The following is an 18,438-nucleotide window of genomic DNA, read 5'->3' on the forward strand; positions in this document are numbered from 1 at the left end:
TGTTGGTCACTTAAACAGCTTTATTCTTGTGAAATAAATATCGGGAAACATCCTTTACAACGCAACTTTTACAAAGCACTACCATTACGACGCAACTTTTACAACGCAAGTCATTACAACGAATTGCGCTGGAGGGCGCTCTAGGATAGGGAATAGTTTAATTACTATTCAACACCTTCCCTACTATCCACGGGGACTGGAGTTGGAATAGTAAATTAAACTATTCACTATCCAGCGCCCCCCAACGCAAGTCTTTAAACGACTTGTGTTGTAAAAGTTGCGTCGTAATGGCATGCGTTGTAAAAACATGCATTGTAATGACATACATCCATAAATATCTTATGTAAGAGTGCACATGACTCCAATGTCTGTCACATTACGACCACACCAGAAATGCTGTACACATGTCTCTAGTGGTTGGCCAGGGCCTCGACAAACATCCCTGTGCACAACACATACACACATACCAGAGGTCACAGACCATTGCACAGACTCCTCACTCCTCTATTGTCTGTCATGCAACATCTCTTGGCACTCAGTGTGTACATAACTCAACCCTAGCAGTCAACACCTCACACTGAGTCACTCAGGACCTGCTCTTCTCCTGTTCAATGACAGGTATCCATCGACCACAACCGGCAAACCTCTATTGCATCAAGACCTCAGAGGATGGCTGCACACTCATTGTTTATATCCTGTGCTAGCACAGCCTACAGATCCATCATTCTCCACAGCCAGTGGGTCATTGCCTGTTGACACATCACACCATGCAATGTATAGAGCGCTGCATGTTCCAATGGAAATGTGAAAATGCGCACAGGGGAGGTATGTTTCACTCACATCCATGTAGTTGGTCATTGGCTCACTTGCCACTTGAGCAGCCAACTCTGGGAAGTATTTGCTGCCTGGATTAATTTTGTGGGTCTTCAGAAACTCATCCAGTAGGCCCTTCTCTCTCAGGCGATCCCTCAGGGATTTCCCTTTTATCAGGGGGACCCTATTGAATGAGAGGGAACAGAAGGAAACTCATGAGTAGGAAACGGAAGACAAAAATGAATTCAATGAGAAGGCTGCCGGTTGGTTTTAATTGAAATAGCGAACCATAGAGGACCCCGTATGAAAAGAGCTTCTGACTGGTAAAATGGAATTAAAAATGTATCTAGTAGTAAGGAATAAAGGCAAGTTGTGCCTAAGGTTCATCTTTAGAACATGTAAGAGCCTTAGGAACAACACTCTAAGAAGAGTAGCATCATATTGGGCATTAACTCATATGTCCATATTATCTCACATCACCCACTTAACAGCCATTTGTTTGGACACCTTGGTCAGCTTCAGCATATAGACTCACACTTTCCAAGGGATGACCACAGAGATGAAGAATAATTGTCTACCCCTAAACCCCAGTGAGATCCACCTCCTGAAGTGTGTCCTATCCTTTCATACCTGATACACAACCTAATGTACAATGCACAATCCTATTCTATTCTTAAGCCCGTACTCCATATTTGCTTGAGTACCAATGATACTAAGCTCCAGTTATACATTACTCTTTCCCCAATATCATCTTAATAGTAACAAGCGCCTTGGCTACATTGAGGGTTGACTATGCTTATTCCATATGTAGGACAACTTTGCTTTTCACGTTGACTTAAACAATGGTTGTCCTCTTGTGGTGTATCAAATTATGGCTCACTTTATTTAATATATTTAACAATGATTCACTCATTCACTCACTTGTAACAACTGAAACACTTTTGGATATGCCCCTACTTATACTGTTATGCTTGGTATTAAAAGTAAAATGCACTATATTTCAATCATCATCAAAGTAAGAAATACAAATGTATGCAGTGATCAAACATGTCCTGAGGCTGACCACGAAGAGGGTATAAATGTGGTTGAAACATATGGATCAATAACATTGTACATGGAGATGTTCTATGGGATCCACCCCACTTAGGGTATCAACTTGCACTAACCACAGGAAAATAGAATAAATGTGGTATGTATTTTTACTGCTTATCTGTCGTGTGTTTATAGTTTGCTTATTTGTCAAATCAATTTTCAGTGCCACACATTTTCTGAAAACTGAAAACCTGTGGCAAAGCATCCTGATCTATGAAACTGAGACATGAATACAGGATGTGTCACTTTTGTTTGTAACAATTGGGGTTGTCAGAAAAAGAAAGGAAGGTTCAGCACCCTAATGTTTTAACATAACTAGATTTAGATATTCTGCAGATTTTATGACTCAGAGTAATATATTATTGGCCCATTGAATGTAAAAATAATAAGACGACGCCATGTATTAATACTTGACGCAGGCATGCTCTGTTACCTAAAGTGCACAAGTTCAAGTCCAAGCAAGGCAGACTCAATGATCCATCTGTTTATGGTCACAATATGTTCTTTTATAAGTTTGGTTATAGTGACATGTGTTATTTGTCGCACTTAAAAAATGGCAGAATGGCAGTTTCATTTTCTATTAAAGCGGCAGGTGTAACATTTTCTTTCTGATGTGCTGTTGTAATGTAAGCTAACAATTTTTTCTGTTGCTTTCTGATAGGTATTGTGTTGCATCCTTGGCCCACTTAAACAGGCAGTCTGAAGTGGTATATCCTTGTTGCCTCTTGTTCTTGAGGCTTTGACACAGTCTGTGCTTGTAAGTTACCCAAGCTCACCTAGATGGCAGAACCTTTGCCACCCTGGGATCATCTTCCAATAAGGTCCAGAGGAAGGGCAGTGGGTCAATCAATATGAGTGAAACATCATCCACAATCAAATTCATGTTGGGATCTGCCTATCACCTCTGCCTATTCTCTCAGAGAAGGGATCCATGGTGACAGCAAATGGAATCAGAGAGAGTGGAACCCAGCCTTGTTCATCGCAAGATCAAAAGGGGAAGAAATGGCTTCCATTAACCTGTGCCTGTCCCACCTGCAACACCCCACTATGGCCTAACTAGTCACCTAGTACTGATCCAAAAGGTCTTAAGTGTTTCTCCTAGGTATCTTCCATTGACTAGATCAAAGGTTTAATCAATAGGCAGCAGAATTATGATAGCCTGTTTGATGTTTTGTTTGTGTTGACATTCATGTGTGATGCCTTTTTCGTATCATTGATTGGGTCAATGATTTCAGGGAGCACCAGCCTCGGCTCAGCCACTAATGGACCAATAACATTTGATCCATCAAGACTAAGGAGTGAGATTGGTTGGTATGAACTACAGAAAAACAATCTTTCCCCGATGTAGGGATGAACAAAGAGGACTGTTTCCAAATGGGATGTTCCAAGGACAGAGTTAGAAAGGACTTGAGAGGTTGTGTCAGGATTGGGACATGGGTGAATGCTTTATGAAATAAGGTGGCAACCTCTTAGCTGCAGAGCGTTGCCTGTTTTCAGGTGATAAAAGCGGGAAATTATTCTTTGCATCACTGTAGGGCATCCCAGTTCAGTCTGGTGCAAGCTTGTGCACATTTGTGTCTTTTAAGTACAACTGGACCATGTGTTCACAGGCAGCTTCCTTTGTATAAAGGTTCAAGTAGAAATTACTAAAGGCGCTAGCAACTCAGCTATCATCCTGAACACCCTTCCCAGGAAGTCCAGTATTTCAAGTGTGTTTTCACTCACTCACTTTATCTTATGGCTCTCGGCAGTTACCCATCCAGCTTTGTTGCGCAGCTTCTACAATTGTTGTTTAGAGCAGAAGATGGTGCCTTCACCTTTTTCCAAATCCAATTCTCTCACTTATTTTCTTAGAGTGAGCATTCTGCATCTGAGATTAAGCACACCCCTCCTTTTATTTATTTCCCCTATTTCCCTTAGTGTGGATTCTAGTTTTGCCCTGACAGGTTGTCAGCCTAGACAAAGCTGAGCAAAGAAACCCTCTCACCACAGCCTTCGACGTATCCCATAGACTTTCATCATTCTCATCCCCTGGGCATTCTCTTTTATGATGTTAGTAGTATGTACAGCAACCTTGTCTCTCACAGCTAGACCACTGAGAAGTATTTGTTATGGCACCATCTCTTCTGCTTAGTTTATTATGTGTTAGTTTCAAACAATGTGTAAATCAGTGCGTGGTCTGAGATGAGTATGTGTCCAATTTCAGCATGTGTTATTATGTTTATCAAGAAAGAACTTGCTAAAAAGTGATCTAGTCGGGTGTAAGTTCTATACATTGATAAGTAGGTGTAATTTACCTCATTCGCATACATTTGCCAGCATGTGTATACTAATGGCACTGAAAAGAGCCTTTTTAATGTCATTGCTCATCATTCCCTCACTCCGAATCTTAGTGCCACTCTATCCTTCACCCCATCGACAAGTAAACTGAGGTCCCTCCCAGTTGTTGTGTCAGCTTCTGCTATCAAAATACCACCCAGTCTGGATGTTTCGAGGAACTGAAGCCTCAGCATCAGGGTCATGCTGTTAGTCCACTACTCAGAATATCTTAATCTGTAGCCCATGCATGTAGGTCTGCGGCAGCACCTAGAGACCCTTTAAGGGTGATTTGTCAAGGTTAACAAGTAACAATAACAATAATAATAATAATAATAATAATTTAAAGTTTGCCAGATGGAGTACTGTCACAGGGATAGAGGACTACATTACCTCTGCCACCCATGAGGGTACTTTGCCTTTAATATAAAGAGATGAACGTTGGTCCTGTGGCCATCTCTTCACAAAGTGGGAGTTTGATTTTTAAAAACAAAAAAACAAATTCCCCCAAACCGTGGTGTAGGGGTCAATATTGTATTTTTCCTGTCCCTCACCAGAAAGTCTATGAACAATGTGAATGCCTACGGTATCAGTGGTGGGAAACAGAAGACCGCAATCATGACCTTCATGAGGAAGGAGTCCTGCAAAGCAGATGTGTTTCAGGAGATCTTTGCTTAGCTACTGAAAAATTGGATGGATTGGGGATAAGAGAGCGAGTGTATCTCCTTGTTTGCCTCTAGGCAGAGCCTGCTTGGGAACAGGTTTATCTCTGCAGCTGCTTCAGTGGCCGTGTCTCAGTAGGGGTGCAGCTGTGTCTCAAGGGGGTGTGGCTGTATCTCGGTGGAGTTGCGGCTATGTCTCAGGGGGGGCACATCTGTTTTTGATGAATTGGGCTCTGGTTCACCTTGGACTTCTGGTTCTCCCTTTCCGGGAGGCCACCCCTTGTGGGGGGTGACTCAGACCCCTTCGAAGCCCCCTGGGCCCCCGATCTTGACCTTCCTCCCCCTTCCACCCGACCACCATGGAAGGATGAACATTCTCTAGTTTGCTGCTGCCACTGCTGTAAGTTAGTTATTGCATTATTGTTTGGGGGTTTACTCTTTGAAATTGTGTATTGTTTGCTTATTATTCTGTCACAGCAGTGTATTCTCACTCTATTCGGCACCTGTGCTGTGCTAGCTGTCATCTTATTGCACATGATTGGGGTCGCTGAGACTGCCAGAAGCAGAATGCAGTGGCCTACAACATTGGTTTACCATAATGAATGCTTATGGTTTATTGTTGGCTGTATGTGTTTATATGGTCTTTACCTTTGTGCTGTTTCTGTGCGTCACAATCTGTAGTTTTCTATTCTGTGCAATTACTGATTAAAATCGAGGGTCATATTTACAAGCCCCTATCGCCACCAACGTTCCTGTGGCAATAAACCCTTCGAGTTATTTACAAGGCGGCGTTAAACCACTTAACATGGCTTAAGACTGTCTTGTGAACAAGGCACCCTTTCACGCTATACTTAGTGTGAAAGGGGCGGGCAATGGGTGTTGCGGTGGGCATTCCCCCGCAGCACCCATTGATTTTGAGGCTGACCCACATTTACAAGAGTGGTGCAAATGGAGCTGCATCAAAATAACCTGGTCTTAACACGGCGAAACGAGGAGAAATTATTAATTTCTCCGCGCTTTTGATGATTCTTTGTGTGCTGCATGCCGCAGCACACTTAGCAACAGCAAATTGCCATGAATGGTTGTTTATGTGCAGGAGGATGTCTCTTCCTGCACATAAACAATAATTTAAAAAATTACGAATTGCAACTTCTAAGTGTGTTGCACAACTCCGCACACATAGAAGTTATAAATCTCCATTCCATGTTTATGTCCAGAAAGGGACACCGTCCTGCAATTCTTGCTTTATGCCGTGCTCCGCCATTCAATTAAAAATATATCCTAATGTAACAAAAAGAAAAAAACTACTGGGAAATATCAGACATCATTATAATACAGCTCACGACTTCCGCAACTCCCCCCAAATGGCCTTCAAATACCATCCTGCTGTTGGACAAGGGGCGCAGACTCCATCCAGTACCTGGGAATTAATGCATGATAATGGATCCCCACCATTTCATTCTTGTACCCCTCTAATGTGAGAGGCAGGGGAGCTGTGGTAAGATGCAGCTAGCTGCAAGCAGTACCTCTCATTCCTGCGCGCCCTGTCCTCCATCCCTTTATGCCTCCCCTATTGAAAACATGTCTGAAAAGTATAACGGAAACTGAAGGGAAACCCTCGCAGGAATCCTTAACACTAAATAATAAAGTAATTTGTAAAGCCCCTAGTTACTTCTCACAAAGCGTCCCGGCGCTAAGGTTTCGTTCCCAAATACAGACCTAAACAGCAAATCAAAAGCAGTCGCAGTCAGATCCATCTGAATAACCAGGTTTTTATATTTTTGCAAAATGATAATTCAGGGGCATATTAGCAAGGGCGTGCAATAAATTTTGCAAATCGCGCTTAGCCCATATTTTTTTATCGCCGTCTATTGCTGGATCCCATCACAGAGATAGCGCGTTATTACCAACGTATATCTACAATGCGATAAAAGATCCAGCGATAGCTGTTTTACACAAGTAAAACAGCAATAAAAAGCTTCTAATAGGCAGGGGGGGATTCAGCCTTGAAATCCGTCTCCCATTGAGGATAATAGCTAAGTCAGGATTTTAGCAGGTGTAAAAATTCCTGCGATAACCCCGGTTATTGCAACTTTTTTCATCGCTAACCGGGGCCTCATTGCTACTAGGCGTTAGGTCTGTTAGCGGTTGTTTCCGTGGTCTTTTGGTTGGGAATGCCTACTTTTCATGTCATTAGCAATGAATACCGCTGACATGCAGAGCGCCCCCCAAAACATTCGCTTTTGACAGAAAGCTGTCGCTAAGAGCTGTTAGCGACAGCTTCATGGTAGGGCGAATAAAATATCGCTGCAGCTAAATCGGCGAAGATGCCCTTGCTAATATTGCCCTCAGTTCATCCCTGTATAGGAGAGAGGGAGAGGGATTCCACATCTTAGATGCCAAAACTCTGAGGGAGCAGAATTGCAAAAGAGAGAAGAACTGCTGCTGATCTTAAATTCTTTCCTGGAGAGTAGGGCTTCACAAAGAATAAAGATGAATGATTCTACCTGGACCTGATCCAGCACGGTCGCTCCCCCCACGCTCCCTGACCCCAGCTCCTGCTCACGCTCTGGCTTACTGGTGAGACCGAGACTGCAGATTTGCAAGTGAATCAATTGATTTAAATAACCTCGCGCTATTGTATATTTATTTAAGCTTGACTCGCGCTGTGCATTTATTATTTATTTCGACTCGCGCTGAGAATTAATTAATTATTTCGAGTCGCGCTGGGATTCAATTATTTATTTACAGTTGCGCTGGGATTTATTTAATTAATTGTACCTAACGCTGGAAACTGATCTGTGCCCCCGGTGCCGTGGTGCTTCTGCTGCCCCTGCCTTAGTCTCCCTTTGACCCTCCATCTTGTTTACTCGCTCCCTAGCCCGCCCCTCCTCCCTGCTACCGCCTCCCAGCTGCTGCCCCTCCCACCCACGAACAGAGGGCTCCCTACCTCCTCTGACGCGCTGTGACTACCTGGACCTGATCCAGCACGGTCGCTCCCCCCACGCTCCCTGACCCCAGCTCCTGCTCACGCTCTGGCTTACTGGTGAGACCGAGACTGCAGATTTGCAAGTGAATCAATTGATTTAAATAACCTCACGCTATTGTATATTTATTTAAGCTTGACTCGCGCTGTGCATTTATTATTTATTTCGACTCGCGCTGAGAATTAATTAATTATTTCGAGTCGCGCTGGGATTCAATTATTTATTTACAGTTGCGCGGGGATTTATTTAATTAATTGTACCTAATGCTGGAAACTGATCTGTGCCCCCGGTGCCGTGGTGCTTCTGCTGCCCCTGCCTTAGTCTCCCTTTGACCCTCCATCTTGTTTACTCGCTCCCTAGCCCGCCCCTCCTCCCTGCTACCGCCTTCCAGCTGCTGCCCCTCCCACGCTCCGCCCCCTTCCACTCTCCATTTATGTCTGATGGTCCCACGCGCAGTGTCCACGCGCTACGGCCGCGCCGAAGGTGCGCCAAAGGTAAGCCCGTCTACGCCCGTCCGCGACTGGACCGCGCCCAGCGCCAGAGCCCCTGGTTCACGCAATGCCCACCCCTCCCGCATTACCTACGATGCCGCCACCCTCCTAGCCCTTAACCCCGGTCGCGCCCCCAACTGCGTCCAAGCCGCTCCTGGACACACCCATGGACCTTTCTCCTGCTACTCCTGCAAATTCAGCGGCACCAATAACATCTCCGCTACGACCACACCACAGATTCCCGACCCCAACCACCTACAATGCATCCTTCTCAACACCCGATCGGTCCACAGACACGCCATTGACCTATGGAATCTACTAGACACCATCTCTCCAGACGTCGCCTTCCTAACAGAAACATGGATGAACGCTTCCTCCGCCCCAGACATCACCATTGCCATCCCTGAAGACTATAAGATCACACGCAAGGACCGTACCGGCCACACAGGAGGAGGAATCGCTATCGTCCATAAAAAATCAATCCACATCTCAACCAGCTCTGACGTCAACCTCTCCAACTCTGAACACCTTCACTTCCAGATCCACATCGACCCCAAGACCACACTCAGAGGCACCCTCCTCTACAGACCACCAGGACCCCGCGCAAAATTCAGTGAAGACATCACGGACTTCATCACTCCACACGCGCTCCCCTCCAAAGACTACATCCTTCTGGGAGACCTCAACTTTCACCTTGAAAAGGACAACGACCGCAACACCACCACCCTTTTGGAAAACCTCGCCAACCTCGGACTTAAACAACTGGTCACCTCCCCCACCCACATCGCAGGTCACACACTCGACCCCATCTTCACCTCCAGCAATCATGTCTCCTTCAGCCACACTACGGATCTCCTTTGGACTGACCACAGCTGCGTTCACTTCACCTACAACAAACCAAAACCCAACATTCACCTCCAACCAACTCTACAAAGAAACTGGAACAAAATTACCATCGACCAGATCTCCTCATCGCTCCTTCTAAACACCCCAGCCCACTCTTCTAACCCAGACCAAGCCGCCGCCAACTTCACCCTATGGTTATCCAACACCGCCGACATCCTAGCACCACTGAAAAAACGTCACAGCAAACCTGGCAGCAAGAAGGCCTCATGGTTTAACGATGATCTTAAGAAGTCCAAGAAACTCTGCCGCTCTCTTGAAAAGGCCTGGAAAAAAGACCCAACCACTAGCACCAAGGACGCCTTCAAAAACGCCACCCGCACACACCACCAACTAATCCGAAAGGCCAAGAAAACTGCATTCAAGGATCGACTAGACAACAACGCCCACAACAGCAAGGAACTTTTTAACATCGTCAAGGAATTTACCAACCCCTCGGCCAACTCCAACGTCATCACCCCCTCTCAAACCCTCTGCGACTCCCTGGCTTTATTCTTCCACAACAAAATTGCAGACATCCACAACAGCTTCGACAACCAACCCGGAGACCAACCCACCCAACCATATGCTGAACATTCTCCCCCCTTGAACACCCTCAACGACTGGAACCCAATCTCCACTGAGGACACCATCCGCCTGATGAACTCCATCCACTCAGGATCCCCCACAGACCCATGTCCTCACCACATCTTCAACAAAGCAGACTCCGTCATAGCACCGCACCTCCGAGACGTCATCAACTGCTCCTTCAACTCCGCCACCTTTCCTGGAAGCTGGAAACACGCTGAACTCACCGCCCTTCTGAAAAAACCCACAGCAGACCCCACCGAACTCAAAAATTACCGCCCCATATCGCTCCTTCCTTTCCCCGCCAAAGTCATCGAGAAAGCTGTCAACAACCAACTCGCCGCTTTCCTCGAAGCCAACAAATCCCTCGACTCCTCACAATCTGGCTTCCGAGCAAAACACAGCACTGAGACCGCCCTCATCGCAGCAACAGACGACATCCGAACTATACTGGACAATGGAGACACAGTTGCCCTCATCCTCCTCGACCTCTCTGCAGCCTTCGACACAGTCTGCCACAGCACCCTTTTACAACGCCTCAGAAACATCGGAATACAAGGAAAAGCACTTGAATGGATCACCTCGTTCCTCACCGGAAGAACCCAGAGAGTCCGCCTTCCACCATTCAAGTCCGAGGCCACCGAAGTCATCTGCGGCGTACCACAAGGATCCTCACTCAGTCCCACCCTCTTCAACGTATACATGAGCCCCCTTGCGGCCATCGCTCGCCAACACAATCTCAACATCATCTCCTACGCGGATGACACTCAACTGATCCTTTCTCTCACCAATGACCCCAGCACCGCCAAAACCAACCTACACGAAGGTATGAAAGAAGTTGCCGAATGGATGAAACACAGCCGTCTGAAACTGAACTCAGATAAAACAGAAGTCCTCATCTTAGGTACATCCCCCTCTGCATGGGACGACTCTTGGTGGCCAGAAGCCCTTGGAAAAGCACCCATCCCGACAGACCACGCACGGAACCTAGGCGTTATCCTGGATTCTTCACTTTCAATGAACAGACAAGTCAGCGCCGTATCCTCATCCTGCTTCAACATTCTTCGCATGCTCAAAAAAACATTCTGCTGGATCCCCACCGAAACCAGAAAAACAGTCACCCATGCTCTGGTCACGAGCCGACTGGACTACGGAAACACCCTCTACGCAGGTACTACCGCTAAAATCCAGAAGAAACTCCAACGAATCCAAAACGCCTCAGCCAGGATCATATTAGACATCCCGCGTAACGAACACATCTCTGGCCACCTGAAAGACCTCCACTGGCTGCCCGTCGATAAGAGGATCACTTTCCGACTGCTGACCCACGCACACAAATCACTCTACGACATCGGACCAGAATGCCTCAACTCACGACTGTCCTTCTACACCCCCTCCCGCCAACTACGTTCTTCCAGCCAAGCCCTCGCCACTGTACCCCGCATCAACAAGGCCACCATGGGAGGAAGATCCTTCTCATACCTGGCAGCTAAAACTTGGAACTCACTCCCCACTTACCTTCGCCTTACCCAGAACCACCTAGCATTCAGAAAGCAACTTAAAACATGGATATTTGACAATTAATCCTCCTCCCCTCCCTAAGCGCCTTGAGACCCTCTGGGTATGTAGTGCGCTATATAAATTCTTTGACTTGACTTGACTATAGCAATAACACTCCTTCTGCTGACCTTGTGTCAGTGAGTGAGTGTTATGGTTGGTTCCCATGTTCCACTATGGCATTCCCACCCAGGGACCTATCACGCTGTTATCTACACAGGCAGATCCCGGTGTCAGAATTAACACCCCGGCAATGCTTCCTGTGAGACAAGCTTTTACCCCAGGAATGAGGAATAACATGCAGACCCAGTAGTGCCCAATTGTTTTGTGTAGCTCTGCTCCCGCCTGGAGGAAATATTAGGTCCACACCTGCACACATCTGCCACTTGCTTGGCGCAGGTGGTCCACGTTACAGGGCATTTTTCCATTTGACCCAGGAAGGGTGGATGTGTGGAGGTCTTCTTCTGATCCCCCCATGCTGAAGGATGCAGAAAGCGCTGGGGTGGCGGGGTGAAGGGGGCAGCTCTGCTGATGGCTCCAGTGCCTGTTATCATCTGAATTTTTGTGGTCTGATAGTACCGTGCCCGGGGGCACCTCGGTAGCCCCTGGGTGGACACTGCTCAGGAAGCTCATAACAGAGTTCCCAGAGGGGATGGAAGTGTGAGAGCGAGTGACCAACCTTGAATGATGACTTAGGGAGAGAAGCCCAGGTCTACTGCACAGCAGACTTGGCGATGAAGGCCAAGGGGCCAGAAAAACAGGAGAGGGATCATCGAATGGCACACTTGAGAGACAAAATGGATGAACAAAGTACAAGAAGTGATGGTGCTGAGGTATGACCAGATGAAAGCGGTGGTCACCCCTTCAGTGAATTGGTGCAATACTGGCTCCAGTTCCAGATGAAAACTCCTTTAAGATGTTGTGAAGAGACTTTCAGGGGCTTGCCGCGTCAGTGTCAGGTAGTCCATCATTAGATATCGAGTAGCTGGCACCACAAGAAGTATGGCCCCTTATGCACATACCACCAATGTGTGCCCTGTGGACGTTCTTGCCAGTAGGACACACTCGATGATAGGACCCTCAACCCACACCCTCCATAAGACAGGTGAACATGGATGCCCCCCTTTGCAAATGCACCCCTCCCCTTCCAATATTGACTCCAAACACCAGTTCGGTATTGAAGCTCCACAAGTCCAAACAACACCCATTTGGAGGCCAGCATTCCTCTTGTCTACATGTGGACGCTCTGGGCCAGGTAACTCCACATCTGTGGCAGCTCACCGGATACATCGCTGGCATTTGCTAGGTACTCCTGTCTGATGGTGCAAGAAGGTTAAGAAGACCCCTCATCCATGCCTACACCTATGCCCTGGCACCAACCTAGAAGATGAATGACCCGAGACAGCTCGGCTACACCTCGACGCGGGCACCTACCTCGCAGATGGATTCACTTAAGACAACTCTGCACTTAGACATGGCCGCCTCTCGTGCCCTCCACAACCTGCCTAGGCAGGGGCTAAATATTAATTCATGAGGGTCCTGGGTGCTGCATGGAGGCTGCAATGGCAACACCGGTTACTGTCCTAGAGAGAATACATTAATGGCTAGGGTTGAGCCCAGGCCAAGAAAAGAGACACATGCTGTACTATGGGATTGATACGATTGTATCGAGAACTTCTCTGGCCTGATTCACAAAGGTAAACTTACACCAAAAGTCTAAGGGCCTCATTTATGAAAAGTGACGCATCACTGCGAGAAAACAGCAATGTACCACTTTTCACTGCGCCCTCCTTGCGACACCAATGATGCGTCGTATTTACAGTGTGACGCATCATGTCGCAAGGAGTTACAGAAGCGTCAGTTTATGTGACGTATCTGTAGGTGCAAAAATGACGCATTGCTGGAGTGTGTCACAAAAGTGACGCAACTCCAGCAATGTGTCCTTTCACATGGGACAAGCCCCATTTGAAAAGGCCTGCGTCAGTCTTACGCATGCTGTGAGGCAGGCGTAAGATATTGACGCATTTGCACCTTAGAAGTGACGAAGTGAAATCTGGTAGATTTCACTGCGTCATTTCTACGAAGCTTACTTGCGGCAATACGCCCCCCCCACCTTGCATATATTATACCTGGTGCTGGGATAATGTGGCGCAGGGGGTTACAAAGTAACGCATCTACCTAGATATGTCACTTTGTAAATATGATGCAACATGGCGCGTTTTTTGCCCTGCTGGTGCGTCACAAAAAGTGATGCACCGGCGGCGTAAAAGTGACGCACAGCCTCATAAATAAGCCCCTAAGTTTAGATCTAAAGTCTAACTTTACTACTGATAAAGTTGGACGTTAGGTCTAAACTTGGATTTTGGTCTAAGTTTACCTTTGCACACTACGGGGCTTATTTACAAGGCCCTTGAGCCATGTTTGCATCATTTTTAACATGGGAAAAGTGACGCAAAAGTAACGCAAGGGGCTTGTAAATCTGCCCCTACATGTTTACTGCTCAGACTACGTGCAGATGATCAGAGCTATTTTTTTAGCTTTTTACTTCCATCTTTGATCTTCAGTTTCCTAGAATAAACAGGGTACAACAATGTGCAAGCCCATCATAGCCTTTTAAAGAACAAAGAGGATGTGTTTACAAATTAAGGAAGCTACATGAATTGGCAAGTGACAGTATTTCAAAGTTTAAATTCAGCCAGGAGTAAGACATTGTTAGCTAAACCTTATGCTGTGTGATTGTGGTATCTTTACAATAAATCTAAAATGTAATCCAAGAACCTATAAACAATAAGGGTCGAATATTTAATAAAATGTTTAGCAAAAACAACATTAATTAGTCCTTTGGAACACATTTAATACCCTCTAGTGCAAAACGATCTCCCAACAGCAATATGCAAAGGAAGTGCAACCAGAGACTCTTCTAGGCTTTATGGTTTAGAATAAAGCAGTGTGTCTTTGCTCTCAGTTCATGAAGACAAAAGACTCCTGTAGGCTTTATGGTTTAGAATAAAGCAGTGTGTCTGTGTTCTTGGTTGATGAAGAACAGAGTCTCCTCTAGACTTCATGATTTAGAATAAAGCAGTGTGTCTTTGCTCTTAGGTCATGAAGAACAGAGTCTCCTCTAGACTTTATGGTTTAGAATAAAGCAGTGTGTCTTTGCTCTCAGTTCATGAAGACAAAAGACTCCTGTAGGCTTTATGGTTTAGAATAAAGCAGTGTGTCTGTGTTCTTGGTTGATGAAGAACAGAGTCTCCTCTAGACTTTATGATTTAGAATAAAGCAGTGTGTCTTTGCTCTTAGGTCATGAAGAACAGAGTCTCCTCTAGACTTTATGGTTTAGAATAAAGCAGTGTGTCTTTGCTCTCAGTTCATGAAGACAAAAGACTCCTGTAGGCTTTATGGTTTAGAATAAAGCAGTGTGTCTGTGTTCTTGGTTGATGAAGAACAGAGTCTCCTCTAGACTTTATGATTTAGAATAAAGCAGTGTGTCTTTGCTCTTAGTTCATGAAGAACAGAGACTCCTCTAGACTTTATGGTTTAGAATAAAGCAGTGTGTCTTTGCTCTTAGTTCATGAAGAACAGAGACTCCTCTAGACTTTATGGTTTAGAATAAAGCAGTGTGTCTTTGCTCTTAGTTCATGAAGAACAGAGTCTCCTCTAGACTTTATGATTTAGAATAAAGCAGTGTGTCTTTGCTCTTAGGTCATGAAGAACAGAGACTCCTCTGGACTTTATGGTTTAGAATAAAGCAGTGTGTCTTTGCCCTTAGGTCATGAAGAACAGAGTCTCCTCTAGACTTTATGGTTTAGAATAAAGCAGTGTGTCCTTGCCCTTAGTTCATGAAGAACAGAGACTCCTCTAGGCTCCATGCTTTATAATAAAACAGTGTCTCTTTGCTATTGGTTTATTTAAGACCAGAGACTCCTCTAGACTTTATGGTATAGTATAACAGGTACACGAGGCTATATCTAGGCTCCCATCTCATGACCCTGCAGCACTCTGAGGGATTCATAGCAAAAACTCACTTGACCAGGCACTTAGGCTCTGTCTAAGCTCCCATCACATGACTCTACAGCACACTTAGAGATTCATAGCAAATACTCACTTGACCAGGCACTCAGAGAGGGCCACCAGCCCCAGGAGCAGCAGCAACTTCATGGTTTCCTTTTTGGTCCGCAGTATCCAAGGCAGAACTCAGAATCTGGAGTCAGTTGTGAAAATCCCAGGTGAAGGAGCTCCTTATATACTACAGAAGGTGTCCTTTGGACAACCTTCACGTGCAGACAAGAACTGCTTGTGTGAGATAAACCAGGGGCTCTTATCCAACACCAAAGAGAGAGGGTATACCGAGACTTCTAATCTCAGTAGATCTCTATAATGTCGAGTAATGCACACAGGCCTTTGTGGGTATCATATCATGTTTACAGATTAGATGCAGTGTGTGCTGCGATTTCTGGAAATGTACATACCTGTGGGAGAGTGGTGGTGCACATGCCCTCTGGATACTGCCAGGACCTTGAGATAAGGACACATTGAGCCAGTGTGTGTGGTGCAACAGTCAGACAAAAAGGCGACTTCCAAGAAGCCTTCTGTGGCCAAGGGTTAGACTCAATATGGGTGCGAGGGTCTCACATGTGAATACTCATGCATTTCACAAACCACAGAGCTTGTGTTCAAGTCCAGCATCTTGTCCTACCCCCATAGGGCTCTCTCTGTGACAGAAGAGGAGCCAAGGAGGTTTCAAGGAGGAAGTGGTCATTTCCAGGCATTAATATGGAATCATTAGGTGCTTTTGTAATGGTAATACTTGTGCTTAGTTTCAGGTACTGCAAGCCACAGAACTGTGAGTGATTGGGAGAACCACAGTGAGTTCACAGGAGCAACAGAAACAGTCACACCAGAACAAATGTTTTTAAAACTCATTGGCAGATACGGAGGGATTAGGAGCAGCGAGGTGTGCCTGGAAGGGCATTGCCACACTGGAAGGGTGTATTCTCTTCGATGAAGGAGCCATGTGAGTGGGTGAATGCAGATGGATGAATATGTTAGTAGCTGGGCGCATAGATAGATCAATCCGCAGGTGCATCCATGAGCAAGAAGCAACAACGCCATTAATAAGACTGTGGCCATAGATCCATTGATCCACTGCCTTGCCATAAAAACATTAACTCAACTACTCATCTATCCAATCATTAATCCATTCATCCACCCCTCTCCCCATGAATTCCATCATTTTTCTACCAATGCACTCACTCGCCCATTCACTCTCAGCCCCTGAGAGCATGGCATTTCAGACTGTATGCCCATGCAAGAATGGCATGAATACTGACAGTCCATGTGAGGATGGCATGAACACTCTCAGCCCATGTGAGGATGGCATGAACACTCTCAGGACATGTGAGCATGGCATGATCACTCTCAGCCCATGTGAGGATGGCATGATCAATCTCAGCCCATGTGAGCATGGCATGAACACTCACAGCTCATGTGAGGATGGCATGATCACTCTCAGCCCATGTGAGGATGACATGAACACTCACAGCCCATGTGAGCATGGCATGAACACTTACAGCTCATGTGAGGATGGCATGATCACTCTCAGCCCATGTGAGGATGGCATGAACACCCTCAGCCCATGTGAGGATAGCATGAACACTTACAGCCGATGTGAGGATGACATGAACACTAACAGCCCATGTGAGCATGGCATGAACACTCACAGCTCATGTGAGGATGGCATGATCACCCTCAGCCCATGTGAGGATGACATGAACACTAACAGCCCATGTGAGCATGGCATGAACACTCACAGCTCATGTGAGGATGGCATGATCACCCTCAGCCCATGTGAGGATGACATGAACACTAACAGCCCATGTGAGCATGGCATGAACACTCACAGCTCATGTGAGGATGGCATGATCACCCTCAGCCCATGTGAGGATAGCATGAACACTTACAGCCGATGTGAGAATGGCATGAACACTCACAGCCCATGTGAGGATGGCATGAACACTCACAGCCCATGTGAGGATGGCATGAACACTCACAGCCCATGTGAGGATGGCATGAACACTCACAGCCCATGTGAGGATGGCATGAACACTCACACTAAACACACGATTTAGCTACCTGAGAATTATATTCAGTTACGTTACAGTGCCCCTCGTCGCACTAGTTAATAGGAGTGCTGGGCATACAAAAAAATGGAACGGGCTGTCCTCACACACCACCAGGTGTCATGATTTATCATAGGACATCCCTTGCTCTCCAAAAACTCGGTTTGATGGAGAGCTGACCTACAGGGAGGCCCTTCTAATTTTTTAGTGGGGGGGGTACGCAAATAGCGAGTTTAAAAACCAATGCAGCATCCTAGATTGCATTTATTAATCGGACACATTACTTAGTATTAAAAATTTAGGGATTAGGGGAAATTTTACCCTATCACCACTGTTACTGTCGTCCAGGGGCGGTTCCTTCTTGGGGCAAAAAGGCATTGCCCTACACCCTTGCTGTGAGCGTCACATGCAGTACCATTAATATTAAAAAGCAATTGATGTTTTAAGTCATTCCTAATGTGTGACCCAGTGCAGCCAGCGTTGTATTGCTCATGTGTACTGGGCTAGGCATGTGTTCTGACTGGGTTTTTGTTCCCCTTTTTGAGTCAAGGTGACTTTAGCCTACTATTATTCTAATAGAGGGATTAGAGCCTTAGATCTGGCCTATTTACAAGGTGCTTGACATAATTCCTTATTCTTTTCTCTATTCTAGGGCCTATAAGCTTATTTTAGGGGATAGACTCCTTAGTATTAGTATTATTCCGTCCTTTTGTAAGGTTACTAGTATATTCCTGATAGAGTTATTCATCTTTATGCTTATTTCGGGCCTTGTAGGACTCGAACGAGAGAGACTCCATCTTTCTTTCTGCCTCGGCTGCTTGAGATGCTTTTAGGTCAAATGTAATGTTTTAGTTATAAGGTGTTGTTCGCTTGGAGAGAACCGGCTCGGGCTGGCCCTTATCGAAAGACTGTATTTTTCTTCGTGGCGAAG

At 46.0% G+C, this 18,438-nt stretch overlaps 1 protein-coding gene across 1 annotated transcript in view; it reads right to left on the reverse strand.

Moving 5' to 3' along the window:
* The window catches only part of LOC147662670 (pepsin A-like), a 28,580-nt gene extending 12,960 nt beyond the window's left edge, over window positions 1-15,620 (reverse strand). Inside the window, exons 1-2 of the mRNA XM_086950996.1 lie at window positions 15,494-15,620; window positions 841-997 (exon numbers count right to left, since the gene is read on the reverse strand). Coding sequence (XP_086807122.1) covers window positions 841-997; window positions 15,494-15,546 — 210 coding nt within the window. The 5' untranslated portion in view covers window positions 15,547-15,620. The remainder of the gene's footprint in view (window positions 1-840; window positions 998-15,493) is intronic.
* Window positions 15,621-18,438: the final 2,818 nt, after the last annotated feature.

Source organism: Lissotriton vulgaris, unplaced genomic scaffold (genome assembly GCF_964263255.1).
Source record: "Lissotriton vulgaris unplaced genomic scaffold, aLisVul1.2 SCAFFOLD_275, whole genome shotgun sequence".
NCBI classification, from domain to species: domain Eukaryota; kingdom Metazoa; phylum Chordata; class Amphibia; order Caudata; family Salamandridae; genus Lissotriton; species Lissotriton vulgaris.